The sequence below is a fragment of the Rhodofomes roseus genome, assembly GCF_022264815.1.
Source record: "Rhodofomes roseus strain CIRM-BRFM 1785 chromosome Unknown C8Q71scaffold_31, whole genome shotgun sequence".
Lineage (NCBI taxonomy): Eukaryota > Fungi > Basidiomycota > Agaricomycetes > Polyporales > Fomitopsidaceae > Rhodofomes > Rhodofomes roseus.
Genome location: NW_025952987.1, coordinates 205,884 through 221,215, shown reverse-complemented (window position 1 = coordinate 221,215; position 15,332 = coordinate 205,884). Strand labels below are relative to the sequence as shown.

Below are 15,332 nucleotides of genomic sequence, written 5' to 3'. Positions count from 1 at the left end.
GATGTCGACCGCGCGACCGTCGAAACAGTGCCAGTGACTCTCCGGAGTCCTGTCCTCTCGAGATCTGGCTATGGCTAAGCAGGTTAGGAAGTGTTGCGACCCAGTTCTCTATGTCGTGGCATGTCGACACATCCCTGTGACATCTGTCCGTCTGTACTCTACTGCTCTTCCTTGCAATATGATCTTCTTTCGCGAAACTTGTTCTTGTCTGCCTAGGCTGTCGGTCGCAAGCCATTGGTTGCGGGATCGTTGGGGTTATCGTACAGGAATGGGACGAGGTTTCTCAGCGGCAAGCAATTTTTTGGCACGTTCGGTGGATGCCCTGATTCCACAGCGCCTGAAACATCCTCACTCGCAAGTGAGTCGCAACAAGGCTGCAGCGAGCCCTCCGGTCCACACTGCGACAAGCCCGAGGTATTTACAAAACCACAGAGAACGAGACAGTCTGAGACAGTGCGGGTTCGGAGAGCACGAGATGCGAGCAAAACACGTTCGAAGAGGAGAGCGAGACACAAGTGAACGTGTGGGAGAAGGCAGGGTCCGCTGGGAATAGGTGCGTACGTGCGTCCTCGCCTCCCTGCAGAATCCCTGAAATACGAACGTGTGCGACCCTACAGACATCGAGGGATTCAACTCGCCCTGAGCAGCTCGAATGTGGGACTACGTCTACGCTGTCGAATAGCGTTCTTGGGCTGCGCGCGACAATCTCGGCGGCCAGGCGATAACGCAGGCGACTGCATATGCCCTTGCTCGCTCTTGTCTGCCGCATCCGTTTTGATGGAACGTATCGGCCTCTGTATCGCCGGGGCTCTTTCGGCACGCACACCCTTCGCAGACCTGACTGAATCTGATGCTTCTCTGCCGTCCCTCGCCCGCTATATCAGGTCCGTCGTACCAGCGGCCTTCCAGGATCCCTCGCGATGCGCCTCTCCCTCGTGCTGCTCGCGTCCGGCGCGCTTCTGGTGCATGCTGCGACGACGAGTCTCGACGGGATTTATGCGCTAGTCCAGCGCCAGATCCCCCAGCATGCGAACTCGTTCACCTTCTCGCTGATCGACGGCGGCGGCGACTCCTTCGCGATTAGCGATCCCGCCTCCGGGGACGGCGTTTCCGTGCAGTGTACGACCGTCAGCGCGTGTGCGAGGGGCCTTTACACGTGAGTGCGTTCGCGTGTCGTGCCTTGGAGCCTCCCTGCGAACTCAGCGACGATGCAGATATGTGACGCAGTTTGGCGGCGTGGACATCTGGTGGACCGGGTCGCGCCTGAGCCAACTGTCGTCCACACTCCCAAAAGTGGGCACTCCGGTCAACGGAACAGCAATCGTACCTTATAGGTCCGTCCGTCGCTTGATCCCGATCCTGTCAACATCTCTCGCCACTGACATGCGCGCCTTGTTTGTAGGTATCATTTTAACACTGTCACCTTTGACTACACGGCTGCTTTCTGGAGCTGGGACCAATGGCAGGCCGAGCTTGACTGGCTCGCCCTCCGCGGTGTGAACCTCCCCCTCGCTTGGGTGGGTTACGAGTATACTCTTATTCAGGTCTTCCAAGAGGTCGGACTCAGTGACGAGGATATCTCGTCCTTCCTCTCAGGGCCTGCCTTCCAGGCATGGAATCGCTTCGGGAACATCCAGGGGAGTTGGGGCGGCCCACTGCCCACACAATGGATCGACGACCAATATTCCCTTCAGAAGCAGATCGTCGCGCGCATGTACGAGCTCGGTATGACGCCCGTCCTGCCCGCCTTCACAGGCTTCGTCCCGCGCGCATTCGCGGACCTCTACCCGAGTTCATCCATCATCAACGGGAGCCAGTGGAGCGGCTTCCCCGCAGACCTCACAGACGTGACCTTCCTGGAGCCGTGGGACGATCTCTTCACGACGATGCAGACGTCGTTCATCAACAAGCAGCAGGCGGCCTTCGGCGAGAACGTCACGCACATCTACACGCTCGACCAGTACAACGAGAACAACCCGTACAGCGGCGACACGGGCTACCTCGCGAGCATCTCGAACAATACCTTCGCGGCGCTCCGCGCGGCGGATGCGGAGGCGGTCTGGATGATGCAGGGCTGGCTGTTCTTCTCGAGCGAGTCGTTCTGGACGGATGAGCGCATCTCTGCGTACCTTGGCGGTGTGTCCGGCGATGATTCCATGATCGTGCTGGACCTGTACTCCGAGGCGCAGCCGCAGTGGCAGCGGACGAATTCGTACTACGGAAAGCAGTGGGTGTGGTGCGAGCTCCACGACTACGGAGGTAACATGGGGATGGAGGGCAATATGCCCGTACTCGTCTCCGACCCGCTCTCTGCTCTTGCGTCCTCCCCGAACATGAAGGGCATCGGTCTGACGATGGAGGGTCAAGAGGGGAACGAGATCGTCTATGACATCCTCCTTGACCAAGCCTGGTCGTCTACGTCGATCAACATCAGCGCATACACAGAGGCCTGGGTCGCACGCCGATATACCGTCAGCCCATTGCCTGCTGCTGCACAGACCGCGTGGCAGATCCTCAGTAGCACTGTGTACAGCAACAGCAACCCCGACACGCAGGCGACTATCAAAGGCATCCTCGAGCTGGAGCCCGCAACTTCAGGCCTGACAGATCGTACTGGACATCATCCCACTGAGATCACGTACGACACCAACACGACAATCGTGCCCGCGCTTCAGAACCTCGTCCAAGCCGCCACGGAGAACCCTGCGCTGCTCAATGTGCCCGAGTTCGTCTACGACCTCGTCGACACCGCGCGGCAGCTCCTCGCGAACCGCTTCATCGACGCGTACAACGCGCTCGTTTCGACATACTCCTCCGGCGGATCCGCCGCGGCCATCAACGCCACGGGCCAGCCGCTCCTCACGATCCTGCGCGACCTCGACACGCTCCTCTGGACGGACCAGAACTTCCTGCTGCCGACGTGGCTCTCCGCCGCGCGGAGCCTCGCGGGGGACAACACGACGTACGCGGACTACCTCGAGTACAACGCGCGGAACCAGATCACGCTCTGGGGCCCGGACGGCGAGATCAACGACTACGCGTCGAAGCAGTGGGCGGGCCTCGTCGGCACGTACTACTACCAGCGCTGGGAGACGTTCATCGGCTACCTCGCGAACATCACCGAGAGCGGGCAGGCGTACGATAGCTCCGCGCTGAGCAGCCAGATGTTCGCGATTGGCGAGGCGTGGGATGCGGAGACGCTGAACCTGAGTACGCTGATCAACGGCGACGCTTTGAGCGTCGTGCAGGGGATCATGCAGGACTACATTTAAGAGGGATCATTCGGTACTATGGACTAGGGAATATTCTGCATACGCACTCATTCCGTTGCAGCACTTTGTGGGTAGAGTCTAGACTAAACTACACAGTATAATCTAGACATTTTTCTCTCTGCAATCTGCATTCTGCATGCCTGTAACAAGTATGAGAACGACAGAAGCGGTCGGTGACGGGGATAAGTAGCTACGTTGCATCCGATGTTCGTTGTACTTGTCAGTCTAGCAAGCCGCAAATGTGCTGCTGTAGTCACTTTGCTGTCACACATCTGATTACTGGGTCAATGAGGTTGTCTAGCATCTTGTGCTTGCCTGAAGGGTGCCTAGCTGTTCCTGTTGTTCCGATGACGAACAGCACCCCTAAGAGTCCGTGCGTGAGTCTCCGAAGGACAGTACGGCCTTATGTTCACCACCAAGAGAGGCCCGTACGCCCAGAGGGGCCGATACGGGGCCACTAGGACGGCGTCCACCGAGACCGGCAGGACGCACAAGACATCGTTCTGTAGACATGTCTGGCATTCTGTTATTCAAGAAGAGCTAGATCGTACAACAACACATCACAGCATCACCAGATAGCAGACACAGCGCGTACACCAAAACTCCACTAACCCAAGAGACCCCACTGGCATACAGATCTAAGACTCACCCCAAAGCGTCCTCATGGCCCACAATCCCATTGACTCGTTCGTAGCGCTCAAGCCCACGCCTTGACGTCCTCGGGCGTGGGACCCACCGGGTCGTCTGACGCAGCGAGGTTGCACTGGTGGAACGCGCGCACCTGGTCCGGCTTGAACGCGCCGACGACGGTGTGGAGCACACCGCGGTTGTGGAACAGGACGAGGTCATTCTCCTTCCTACATAGAGGGACGACCTGGTGAGTACACTAACGGCTTCTGTGACGTGTAACGATAAGACGTACCAATCATGTGGGTAGACGAGCTGTTGGTGTAAGATACAGGGTGTCAGCAGATGGTAGCAATGAGAGAAAGAAGAGGAGGGCGCACCGGAGGAGCGATGGCGGGCCGCTGCATCTTGTAGAGCAGCGCACGGACAGTGCCGAGGTCGGTAATATGTGTGCCGTCGGGGTAGAGCGCACCTTCCCTTTTGGCACCCTCTGGGAGCGGGTCGACGAGAAGCTCAGCCGCGCCGCACGGGTGGACTTGGAAGTGGAGGTCGCCGGTGGCGGGGTTCTTCCAGAGCTGTGGGGTGCCAGGGTCAATGGGATGCCATATATGCGTCGTCTGCGCATATACTCACGACTGGGAGTGTCTTCCGCCTCGACTCCTCCCAGGGCGGGAGCTCCTCGAGTGGCAGCTCAAGGCCTTCCGTCTCGATGCCCAGGCCGGTCGAGTTTGCGTGGGCGGGGGCCATCCACACGTACGGGTGCGGCGCGTACTTGACCTTGCTCCGTACCGCGAGGCTCTTCAGCTCCGACGGGAGTAAGTCAAAAATCGTCTTGCCCCATACGAAAGCGGTCGTGCCCAGGGGCACGTCGAGCTCGTCGCCCGTACCGTCATCGTACAGCACGATCTGGCGCTTGCCTTGCGGGACCTTGATGCCGTAGAGCGTGGTCACCTTCGGCGGGGAGAGGTCGTAGAGCGCCGCGTCGATGTGCCAGCGGTAGTAGCGCGTGTAACCCTTCTCGGTGTCCTCTTCGGAGACGCGGGTCTTATGGAAGGTCGTGTGCGAGGGGTGCTTGAGCATCGCCTCCGCGAGCCCCTCGTGGTTGTAGACCGTGCCGTTCCCGATGAGCTGTACCTGCGGGACGCGGGGGATGGTCTTGAGGTCGGGGTGGAGGATCGACTTCTTGGTGCTCTGCGTCTTGTTGTTTCCGTGGCCATAGCTTTCCGAAGCGGGGTCGAAGGCCTGTGTTTTGGTTATTAGCTTCCCTGCTTCATGCTATTTCCTAGAGTACATAGTCGATTGCTCGCGCGGACAATATTTTCCAGTCAGTGAAGGCTGACTGCACGATGCCCATTTACGAGTCTCACGGGCCAATAGCATCGCGGGATGCGCGCATAGATGAACTCTGACGGCATCCGGGGTTGCACAACACAAGATGGATGTCGTGCACATGTGGCATTGCGAGGTAGTCCCGGGGAAGCAGCTCGTCCGATAGAATGATCGAAGGATGATGGAATGATAGGCTCACCTTCGTCAGAGCATACTGCTGTTCGGGCGTAACATGCACATCCCGGAAGAGCAGAGCGCCATGCTGTCCATACCACGCCGTCAATCTTCCTCCTAATCGCCGACAGAAGGCATCACGCACCTTGTACAGAAGCTGTTCGATCTCCTTGAACTGCTCCGGGGTGAGCGTGCCGGGGTTCACGCCCTTGACCTCCCTGCCGAAGTCGGCGAATTTGGATGGGTCTGCGGAGGGCGGGAGGGGAAGCGGGGCGACTGCGATGGCCATGTTTCGGTGAGCGGGAGGGCGTGGCGAGTGTGATGAAGAGCAGGACGGAGGGCGGGACAGACTCAGAATCAGACTCAGAGGGCTATCGTGCGCCCGCGGCGTGCCGTTGACGGGACCCCACAAGCGCGCGCAGCCACTCTGTGCCGATGACTTCATATTGTCTCGTACCCAGCCGGTTTTTACAGTCGCACCCCACCAGTGTTTTCAGTGCGGTGGTGGGGTGCGACTGTAAAAACCGGCTGGGTACGAGACAAACTTCATACCGACACGCATACTTACTCGCTTGGCGTACACAGCACTATACTGTACAGTCACTTAGCACTACAAAGCTTAAACACCCAATCACGTCTGCCTGATTATTCCGCCCGAAATACAAAGTCAATTTGAAGTATCCATCAGAGGCCCGGAAGTCCGTCAGATGGTGCATCATGTCCTCGTCCGTGGCTTGTGCGGGCAGTTCAGGTGCCCAAGCCTTCGAGAGACAACGATGGCTTCATCCGCTGGAAAGTCGCGTTGATCACCACAATAAACACGAAGAATCGTAATGTACCTGTCAAAGCGAGCCAGTCCAACTTCTTGTAGCTAAGGTATACTTTCATTTGGACCGTTGGGGGGCTCAACACCTCCGGCCGGGATTGGCGCATAAGCGAGAGACGGCGTATTATCCCTGGTAGCATTAGTCGTCCGTGCTTGAATACTACCGAAGGATGAGCATAGAGCAGCAAGAACGGATGAACATAAAGGAGACGTACCGAAGCTCCATCTCCGCCATCCCTTTCTGCATTGCGCTCAATCCCTGCTGCATGGCCGCTACTTGCGCCTGGATCTGCTGCTGGAATGCCTGTTGCCGTTCGTGGCCCTGCTGGATCTCCTGGCGCATTTGTTCAATTTGCTGCATAACGTCTCGTTGCAGCGGATACTGCTGCTTGAACTCGTCTACGTAGTTGGGGATAAGAGCGATCTGCTCGCCGATCGCCTCGAGGGCTTGAGTCATGGCATTCCAGTCTGGCAGGGCCATCGCGAGGAGCAAGAGACGCGCTGAGAGCAACACTAGACGGGTGTCAAAGACGAGCCGGAAAGACCGCGGCAAGGGGACCCAATAGGAGCGCAAGGTCAAAGTTGTTGAATAAGACGGCCTAAGGCTGGCACAGGCTGACAGTTGGAACTTGGGTGGCAGCTGCAGCTCTCGTCTTGGAACCAACATACGGTCACGTGAAGACGTGTCGAGACGGTAGACCAACGCGCCGATGTTTGTAAGATAGTGTACAGGGACATAGAAGTAGAGCCTGGCTGTGGAATGAGCGTTCGCAAACGGCGTACTATACTTATAATGTCCCCGTCAATGTGAAACCAAGAGTCGACTGAACAGCGGACCGTCGCGAACACCTGCCCAGAAAGGGAAGGACGTCGTTAAGCGCCTACACGAGGCTCGAGACCGTAGACGCGACGCGTTCAATTCAACGCCACCAACACGCTTACCGCGTCTCTCGACCGTACCCTACCCTACGCGTGTCTATCTCGCCATAAACCATGTACTCGTCATCCGCAGCGACAAAGGCGAAGCGGCGCACGCACCAGCGCCCCGAACTGACCGACGAGCAGAAGCAGGAGATCAAGGAGGCGTTCGAGCTGTTCGACACGGACAAGGACGGCTGCGTCGACTACCACGAGCTCAAGGTCGCGATGCGCGCACTCGGGTTCGACCTGAAGAAGGCGGAGGTGCTGAAGATCCTGCGGGATCATGACAAGACGGGACACGGCCTGATGGACTTTGAGGACTTCGCGAAAATCAGTGAGTGCGACGCGTCGCTTGCACCTGGCCCTGCTGCTCACTGCGGCCTTTTGTTCATGCGCGTATCCTCGTGTGTTCTACTCAGTGAGCGAACGGATACTAGCGAGAGACCCTATGGAGGAGATACGGAGAGCGTTCCAGCTCTTCGACGATGATAACACAGGCAAAATCAGCCTGCGGAACCTGCGGAGAGTAGCGAAGGAGATCGGTGACCGGCTAGAGGACGACGAGCTGTGAGTCCTTCGCGTCTGAGTGTGTGTACGGTGTGGCCAAAGCTAAGCTGTGGCCGCATAGACAAGCCATGATCGACGAGTTTGACCTTGACCAAGACGGCGAGATCAACGAACAAGAGTTTTTCGCCATAATGACCGATGACGCGTGAAGCAAACGGTCAAAGTTGCCCTATGTCCTGATATCCGTGTGCATATCTCGCTCTCTTGCATATCCATGTCTAGATGTGTCAGATACATTATTTTTGGTGAGTCTAGGCCTTATAGAGTGCGCGCAGCTCCTGAGTGGCCGTCTCTTTCGCAGGTCTTACTGTACGCGGACAGTGTGTATCTCTTGTTCGTTGTGTAATTCTAGAATCCCTGGCTCGATCACCTCCGCGGCATTCGAGGTCTGCCGTGCTCCCCGAACGCAGGCACGCTGATAAGAAACAAGGTATAGTCTGTTCATTGTCGGATATGGATACATGAGGGGTCCAGGGTTTGGCAGCGCGCCCCGTACTAATATCCAGTGGTGCCCAAGGGGTGCTGCTAGTGCAATACGAGTTAGTGGGTGAGTGGGCCACACTATTCTAGACCAACAATGCAGATCCCATTCGTGCCTACGGCGTCCTAGACCGAAAGGCTATGGCCCGCGCCCATCGCAGCCCAAGCCGAAGACGGTGCCGAGGGAGGAGAAGGTTCAGAAGGAAGACGGATAAGGGCAGCGCCACAGGCGGGCCACATGCAGCTGACCGTAGCACGTGCGCCAGGCCGCGCCCCAGGTCGGGCAACTGCGCGGCGGCGCCGAAAAACGAGGCACGCGGGCCGCCGTGCGGGGCGCCCGTCACCGTGGCCGCATGCTCCCTATCTGGCTTAGCCCAGGCGCAGGCTGCACACAGCCTCTTGTCCCCATCGATGGTCCGTCCCGCATCTGGGGTACCAGCCACGCCAGGGCGCACCGCGATGTGGACCGTGGACGGGTCCAGTGGGAGCGCACGGACCTGGAGGCTGACATCCTCAAGCAGGGCGGATCACCAAATGAGTTCCGAGGCTTGCGTTTCGAGGAATGTCGCCAGGATGCCGTGACAGGTGCGCGCGCGGTACGCACCGCCATTGACACTGAAGCTCCGGGCGGTCGGACAATTATGGGCGAGACGGGCAAAGTGCAAGTGACTGACAGATTGTGTCGAGCAACATGTCTAGGGCTAATAAGCGACCCGAGGGTGTGTATAATGGAAGCGCGGTTAATCATACAGTGGGGGCGGGCGGTCTGGATGTTCGTATCGTTACAGAGCGAGGCGAGTCCGTATACAACAACAGTGAGTTCCAAGTAAGCCCTTGAATCCCAAGACGAGAGAAATAACTGGGTAATAATGATCGTGCAACGCAGACATGGGGCTACCAGCCGTTGAACCAGTTTCGTAACGAGTTAAAGTGGGCGTCATCTGTCATTCGTGAAGGCATCACCCGCTTACGCGGGTCCTGCCAAGCGGCGCTGCTTGGACGGCCAGTTCTTGTGGACCCGCATGTGTTGCCCGAGATTGTCGTGCCGGCTGAAGTCCTTGCCGCAGCCAGGGAAGGGACACTTGTGAGCTACATGCGGGGTTATCGTAAGTCATACCGAATTCACCGGCGCGGGGATTGCACTCACGCTTTTCGTTCGTGTGGATGCTCCGGACGTGACGCTTGAGGTGCTCGCCACGAGCAAAGCACTTCCCGCACCCGTCCACCTCACACATGTAGCCCCTGCGTCCCTGTGAAGTGAGGCTCGCCGGTCAGGCATGTTCGCTGCGGCAATTGAAATAATGGACGCACCTTCTCCACAAGGTCCTCGGTAAGGACGCTGCTGGCCGTAGGAACACGACGGCCTCGGCTCTTCTTCGTCAGATTGGGCACCGGCACCGGCGGAGCCATGCGGCGGGCAGGGAGGTCCGAGCGAGACGACGAAGAGGCTGACGAGACGGTCCGCAGACGGGTGCGCAGACGAGACACGCCGTCCTCGACATACTCGTCGTCGTCGTCCATGCCATCGTCGGTCTCCCTCTCCGACTCCCCATCTTGATACTGCTCAGACGATGACGAACTGGTGAAACTCACTGCGCGCCTTCGTTTCGAAGGACGGCCAATCTCGGGGAGGTCCACCGTCTGCTCAATAACCGGCGATGCGAGCGGATAAGGCGCTTGGCTGAGGAAGCTCTCCTGCGAGCTGAGCGAACTGGAGCTCGCACTGCCCGGGTGAAGGGCGGGCGGGCTTCCGACAGTATACCGAGGGTCGAGGCCAGCCGTTTCGTTATTGTCCACGGTGTGAAGCGGCGTGGCGGGCGACATGCCGGGGGAGATCTGAGCGGGGCTGACAAAGCGGGGGACCGACTCGGACGGCGGCGGATACTGCAGGTTTGGGTCCGAGGTGAGGGTAAACGACGGCGACCCGCCGTCGTAGCTCTGCGGCTGGGCGGGATGGTCAAAGCCGTATCCGAAGTCCGCAGTCATCGAATCGTGGCCCTGACCGTGTAGCGTGTGGTAAGAGGCCAGCGCAGGGTCGGCGACGTCCGCAGGAAAGTAGTTGGACGACAGATCGTCGAGGCTGATGACAGGGGGTTCCTGCTTGAGGTAGCGATTGAGCAGGCTGTTGGCATCCTCGGCGCTGGGGAAGGACTCCTGCGAGTGGTAGGAGCCGCCGTTGTAAAGATCGCCTTGCGCCGGTCGCTCCTGGTACGCCCAGAGTTGTTCGTTGCCTTGCTCACCGCCGCCGTACATGTTCTTGTGAGCCATGGCCGCCGGATCATGATCCCCCGCCATGCCATAAGAGGGCGGCAAGGCAAATGCGGACGGCGGAGGAACGCCTCCGGAAGGAGGGGCATATCCAGGAGGGGGGAGAGGAAGTCCGGGAGGGGGAGGGAAGTCATTGACGGAAGGCGAGTAGGACGAGACAGAAGAGTCCCGCTGATACGACTGCGCGTTGGGTATCGGCACTGGGTGCGAATGTGGCGCAGAGGATCGAAGGTAAGACTGTGAGGACATTACCGGCTGATATTGAATAGTATGGGAGTAGTCGTAGTGTGGTATCTGGGAGGAGCGGTGGTGGGCGAGCTGGAAGCGAAGGAGATGTTCCATCGGTGACTGCCCGGTGACGCCGTATAAGTCGCGACTGCCAGAGAGATGGGTGAGTGGATGGGACGGTGATATCAAGCCAGACCGACAGGAAGGAACAGCGGCGGATATAATATAACGGGCTGGGGACACACTGGCGATTGAAGCGTGATCCAGCCACCGACAGTCGGGACCACAGACAAATAAGGCAGGGATAGGTACGGACCTTCGAACTGGGCCAGGCTTAAACTGATCACGAATTTGAGGCACCGGAGCGGATGTGATCGACTCGGAGCACGCGCCATTCGCTGGCGGTAAGTAGAAACTCCGCTGCGAAACAAAAGGCGCGACAAATGGAAGCGACCCAGACATTCGGGCAATATTTCCTAATGTTCGTGATGGCGCGCGGGGTTGATGGCGGGGCCGGGCGGTGGAACAGAGTTGGGTTCAGGGGCAGTTAGCAGATAGAGAGGACGACTAGAGGTTGGCTTTGAGTGGCACGAGCGTAGAGTAAGTTGGGATCGTGGAACAAGATAGAATGTGGTCGTGAGCGTCGTGAGCAGGAAGAAGTGGGAAGGCGAAAGAGAGTAGAACGAAACCTGAGCTAATATAGGTTGTGCAGAACAAAATGGGCCACAAGGACGTCTCAGGAACGGCGAAAGGCAAAGCGCTGCACCAGCCACACTGGGCGATCGCTGCACAGCGCCGCACAGTAACCTTGGCCACGGCGATGCAGGCTCCGGGTGACGAAATTGACCGTGGCTCCAGAGAACAAAGCAGCGGAACCAGCCAGTGTCGCTTTGATGCGACGCAAAGGCCACATCCTCCAGCTCTTTATCGTCCTCAGATTACCTCCAGCGTGTCCTTCCCGAAGGCCTGGTGGACCCTTCCAATTCGGTACGCCTTGGGCAGACTGGCATAGTTTGCCTTCCCACAGCCGAATCTCCCCCGAGAACCTTCGTGGCACGGTCCTCAGAGGCCCTTCTGTCTATTCCAATTCGTCCACGGATGTGGTGTCCTGGGTCAAGTCTGCCCGATGCTCTCGTGGTCACTCCAATTGAGCCCTAAGGCGGCCCTCATCGCGGTCCAGATCTTGACAAGAACACTCCGATCCCCTGGCTTTGATAATATGACTAAACCCTTTTGGGTAGCAATCAGTACTCGATCGCCGACGCGACAAATGTTATCTATCTAGGTTCACCATCACGAGTTTAAAGCCACCGCGGTAGAGGCATATGATACTGAAATGGATCTCCGCCAATGTTGGAAGCGTTCTCGCGAGCCATCTCTCGGTGCAGGATGTATGGCCTCCTAATAACGTGTACAGAAGGGCAATTTTAGCTAGTCGTTCCTGCGAACAGCAAAGCTGTGGATACCCTTAGGTGCACTCACCGACGGTAATCGTACGCGTTGATGAGCAGAAGGTTTCTGTTTCTAACGGTAGTCTACCCTGGATCCGGACTGCCTTTCTGAGGCCTCTGCACTCAATAGCTACGGCGGCTGGCGAGGCTCTCGCAGAGCCCTCTCCGTTTCACCATCTGCCATCGTATCGATGACATTCAACACGTACACTGAACGCCAGCGTCGATAATTTTTATCGCTAGAAGCAATAGCGGGAAGTCACGGCGCATCCAGACCCTCAGTGCAAGAGGCGGGGTGCACTGTATGGCCGCTTCCCGCGCCGATGGTTGCGCGCCTCGGTCCATTCGATGCTTCCGCTCAGCGAAAGGCACCGTTCGATGGTGACAAAAACTCCCCGAGAGGCGTAGCAGCGCGCCGGGTTTTGTAGCGGCATAGATATGATGTGGACGGCAGACTCACGGGAAACATGCATGAAGAGACTGCGGATCAGATAGCAACTCCGGTGGAGTCAAAGCGTGCGTGCAGAGTATGTCAGTCCCAACGAATCGACTTGTTATCGGAGGAAGACCGCCGCATACCATTTGAATGCGAGGTGAAGGGTTCCAGGTATGACGACATAACAGTCCTTGTGATAGCCATGTGACGGCCGCGTCAGGGGAAGCGAGGGCATTCCAGTCGAGAAGTCAGCGTTTCATATAACACGACAGATACTGACGAACCCGAGATCGTGACGGCCGCCAGAACACTTGCCAATGAAGCCTTCGGTGCTCTCGCAACATGCCGAAGGGTTTCCCCGACGAAAGAGAAGTCTGGGATGTCGCACTTCAAATTGACAATCTGACTTCTCTGGCATGGGACAAAGCGCGACAGAGAGGCTCGAAACGGTGACGGGAGATGTCGGCATTCTTCATCAGTTCAACCCCGAAAGGTGTGGAAAAGGACGCAGTCGTGACTCGCGCTTGGGTTTGTTTGGTCAGTGTTAAGGTTCAGGATGCCTCGACAACCCTGGAAGCATCCTAATACAGTTGCGCCTCGACGCATCGTGTTCCTGGATGGGAAAGCACATCAAAGCAAGCGAGGTAACGGCACGCCGCTGAGTCTCAACGGCCACCTACCACGTATCTAGCACTGCAAACAATTGCTACTGCATATGGAGTCCGCCGTATGCACGTACCACATAGCGACTTAGCAAAACTTGAACTGACGACACTGGGGAGTTCACTCACACAACATCGGTACTTTGAAACTCGTCTCTGCTCGTTTGAGACATTCCCACTGCTACAGCAAGGGTAAGTACTCTCAGGCGCTCCAGTTCCGCCGGCTGATAGACGATAGATCTCGAACTCAAGATATTGTTCGGTTGAAGTAGATGGAGTGGGAACGCCTTTGAAACCCGCGTGGTCGGTGTCGTTCATCATCGGAGGCCTATTGGGGTGATCCGGGCGCGGACCGGACGCTATGCGCGGCGCACTTCATTGCTAGCCGGTAGATATAGGCAGCTCTCGCTGTGTATTGTCGGCGTCGGGCTGCTCCCATGGCGCGGTCTTCCTTCCGGGTCTCAGCGAAACAAGTGTATTGGGCGACGGTACGAGTGAGCCGGTATCGCAGCTGGGAGATGTGATAAGAGGCGGACTGCGGCGGGTCGCTCAGTTTAGTCTTGACTGCGAAGAGCAGCATTCACGGGCGCCGAGTGTCTAAAGCGTTCGACACATCAGTCATGAGTATAGTCGAGGACTGACGTGCAAAATAGAACATGCCTGACAAAGCAAACTGACATGTAACCCATGTGGATAGCGGTCGTTCTTTTGCCCTGGAACAGACGATCTGTAGTGCAGACGTGAAGCTGCGGCTCAGTCGAATTCTCGTGCTCTGCTGATTGCCACGCTGGCACCTCGAGCCGACTAGTACGTGGCAGCAACCGCGCACATTTAGATAGGAAGCGGATCTATGCCGTTTGGCCGGGATGAGTCGGGCTACCGAGACATTGTGGTAATGTAGGTGGAGGAGCGCAGCAAAGAGAACGCACATGACAATCGCTGTGCCCAAAAAGACGATGCCACAATGAATTGCCGCCAGAGCGTGGCCCTCTGCTTGCCACATACGCAGCCGCACTGTCAACGGAGATGAGCGGTCGCGCACCTCAACTGTCGAGGGTTTGATTCCATACCTAATGGGCAGTGCCCTCATTCGTACCCAGCCTTTTAATATGAATGCTGCCGCCCGAGATAACTAGACGGAACCAGGGTAGACCGTGGCTTCTATGCAGAGAGGTGTCTCCAGGCCGACTAGAAGGACGTGCGGCCTGATTTTTACATTGCAGCCGGGACTTGCGATCAAGGGGCCAGACCTTCCTCTCTTCAGTGACTTCGTTATGCGTCGGCTCAGCTGAAGAGGCCGCAATAGGTGTCGGAGGGTCGGTTTGGAGGCGCTGATTAAGGCGTCAGCTTGATGAGGCCAACGGCTAATGGACAGTCCTGTGATAGTAGAAACATAGCAGAGGTAAGCTCTGCTGCGGTCCTCGCCCGAAAGTAGTAGCTTAGTAGCCTTGATATCTAGCCTGAGACTCACCTTGTGTACAGCGGTAGCTTCAACGTAGCCTTAGCGGACTAGTCTATATGTAGCAATCGAAAGGTTTAGATAGTTGATCAGCTATTGAGGTGAGCATCATGGAAACTGACCATGGTCGTCCATCCGACCATCCGAGTCAACGATGATTGCTGAGGCGCAGAATCGAAATGATGAAATCGCGAGCTTGACCTGCATATGATGACGCGGTGAGCTGGCTTGTCACGGCCGGTCTTTGCAAGGGCTATGCGCCGCGCCGCAACGGGACGAATTCGAGTAGCATCGAGATAGCATCAAGTTGTTTACAGCCAACGCTTGGTTCGGTAGGAGCGTCCCAGATACGGTCACATGGTCAGGCGTCGATTCAGAGATTGATCCCATCAGGAGCCCGATCCCATGTGGGCGCAATGTGGCTGGACGCCCCTTCTCGTCCTAGCAGCGCAACCTCATAGCCTGGTCACAATCTAGCTCGTCAGTTCATGAGCGTACTTGTTCATCTTGAGCATTAAGATTCTGTATGGCATATTTGTTGCCTTTGGAGGCCATTTTAATAGGTATCGTCTCTCCCACAAATGACGCCACAAGTGGCACTGACAATATCTGTAAATTCAGCTTCAAGTCCG

General features: G+C 57.3%; 5 protein-coding genes across 5 annotated transcripts; 2 read left to right on the top strand and 3 right to left on the bottom strand.

The window, feature by feature from the left end:
• The first annotated feature begins 737 nt into the window (after positions 1 to 737).
• C8Q71DRAFT_367591 (glycoside hydrolase family 89 protein) lies at positions 738 to 3,575 on the top strand. Its single transcript, XM_047918110.1, has 3 exons — positions 738 to 1,156; positions 1,215 to 1,334; positions 1,403 to 3,575. Exons 1-3 carry the CDS (start codon positions 921 to 923, stop codon positions 3,270 to 3,272), a joined length of 2,226 nt encoding a protein of 741 aa, XP_047773777.1. The 5' UTR covers positions 738 to 920; the 3' UTR covers positions 3,273 to 3,575.
• A 198-nt stretch (positions 3,576 to 3,773) lies between these two features.
• Positions 3,774 to 5,887, bottom strand: C8Q71DRAFT_785999 (Clavaminate synthase-like protein). The gene is made up of 6 exons (XM_047925103.1): positions 5,548 to 5,887; positions 5,428 to 5,490; positions 4,533 to 5,141; positions 4,280 to 4,474; positions 4,195 to 4,214; positions 3,774 to 4,129 (listed from the first exon to the last, which is right to left on the bottom strand). The coding sequence occupies exons 1-6, from the start codon at positions 5,845 to 5,847 to the stop codon at positions 3,970 to 3,972; spliced, it is 1,347 nt and encodes a 448-aa protein (XP_047773776.1). The 5' UTR covers positions 5,848 to 5,887; the 3' UTR covers positions 3,774 to 3,969.
• A 134-nt stretch (positions 5,888 to 6,021) lies between these two features.
• Positions 6,022 to 7,046, bottom strand: C8Q71DRAFT_785997 (uncharacterized protein). Its single transcript, XM_047925102.1, has 3 exons — positions 6,444 to 7,046; positions 6,242 to 6,388; positions 6,022 to 6,191 (listed from the first exon to the last, which is right to left on the bottom strand). Exons 1-2 carry the CDS (start codon positions 6,893 to 6,895, stop codon positions 6,274 to 6,276), a joined length of 567 nt encoding a protein of 188 aa, XP_047773775.1. The 5' UTR covers positions 6,896 to 7,046; the 3' UTR covers positions 6,022 to 6,191; positions 6,242 to 6,273.
• On the top strand, positions 7,036 to 8,085 carry C8Q71DRAFT_785995 (Ca2+-binding EF-hand superfamily protein). Its single transcript, XM_047925101.1, has 4 exons — positions 7,036 to 7,483; positions 7,569 to 7,716; positions 7,778 to 7,961; positions 8,018 to 8,085. Exons 1-3 carry the CDS (start codon positions 7,222 to 7,224, stop codon positions 7,863 to 7,865), a joined length of 498 nt encoding a protein of 165 aa, XP_047773774.1. The 5' UTR covers positions 7,036 to 7,221; the 3' UTR covers positions 7,866 to 7,961; positions 8,018 to 8,085.
• Positions 8,086 to 8,783: 698 nt separating this feature from the next.
• On the bottom strand, positions 8,784 to 11,602 carry C8Q71DRAFT_785990 (uncharacterized protein). Its single transcript, XM_047925100.1, has 4 exons — positions 11,009 to 11,602; positions 9,508 to 10,840; positions 9,344 to 9,446; positions 8,784 to 9,285 (listed from the first exon to the last, which is right to left on the bottom strand). The coding sequence occupies exons 1-4, from the start codon at positions 11,152 to 11,154 to the stop codon at positions 9,164 to 9,166; spliced, it is 1,704 nt and encodes a 567-aa protein (XP_047773773.1). The 5' UTR covers positions 11,155 to 11,602; the 3' UTR covers positions 8,784 to 9,163.
• Positions 11,603 to 15,332: the final 3,730 nt, after the last annotated feature.

Bases quoted from the DNA above. Each gene is read 5' to 3' on its own strand.
- C8Q71DRAFT_367591 (XM_047918110.1), top strand. From the start codon at position 921: ATGCGCCTCTCCCTCGTGCTGCTCGCGTCCGGCGCGCTTCTGGTGCAT. The intron at 1,157-1,214 runs GTGAGTGCGTTC...GCGACGATGCAG, and splicing joins TGTGCGAGGGGCCTTTACAC to ATATGTGACGCAGTTTGGCG. The intron at 1,335-1,402 runs GTCCGTCCGTCG...CCTTGTTTGTAG, and splicing joins ACAGCAATCGTACCTTATAG to GTATCATTTTAACACTGTCA.
- C8Q71DRAFT_785990 (XM_047925100.1), bottom strand. From the start codon at position 11,154: ATGTCTGGGTCGCTTCCATTTGTCGCGCCTTTTGTTTCGCAGCGGAGT. The intron at 9,447-9,507 runs GTGCGTCCATTA...CTCACTTCACAG, and splicing joins CCGAGGACCTTGTGGAGAAG to GGACGCAGGGGCTACATGTG. The intron at 9,286-9,343 runs GTGAGTGCAATC...CCCCGCATGTAG, and splicing joins CATCCACACGAACGAAAAGC to CTCACAAGTGTCCCTTCCCT.
- C8Q71DRAFT_785995 (XM_047925101.1), top strand. From the start codon at position 7,222: ATGTACTCGTCATCCGCAGCGACAAAGGCGAAGCGGCGCACGCACCAG. The intron at 7,484-7,568 runs GTGAGTGCGACG...TGTTCTACTCAG, and splicing joins TGAGGACTTCGCGAAAATCA to TGAGCGAACGGATACTAGCG. The intron at 7,717-7,777 runs GTGAGTCCTTCG...GTGGCCGCATAG, and splicing joins CGGCTAGAGGACGACGAGCT to ACAAGCCATGATCGACGAGT.
- C8Q71DRAFT_785997 (XM_047925102.1), bottom strand. From the start codon at position 6,895: ATGTTGGTTCCAAGACGAGAGCTGCAGCTGCCACCCAAGTTCCAACTG. The intron at 6,389-6,443 runs GTACGTCTCCTT...ATCCTTCGGTAG, and splicing joins ATGGCGGAGATGGAGCTTCG to TATTCAAGCACGGACGACTA.
- C8Q71DRAFT_785999 (XM_047925103.1), bottom strand. From the start codon at position 5,847: ATGAAGTCATCGGCACAGAGTGGCTGCGCGCGCTTGTGGGGTCCCGTC. The intron at 5,142-5,427 runs GTGAGCCTATCA...ACCAAAACACAG, and splicing joins AGCAGTATGCTCTGACGAAG to GCCTTCGACCCCGCTTCGGA. The intron at 4,130-4,194 runs GTACGTCTTATC...CCCTCTATGTAG, and splicing joins CTCGTCTACCCACATGATTG to GAAGGAGAATGACCTCGTCC.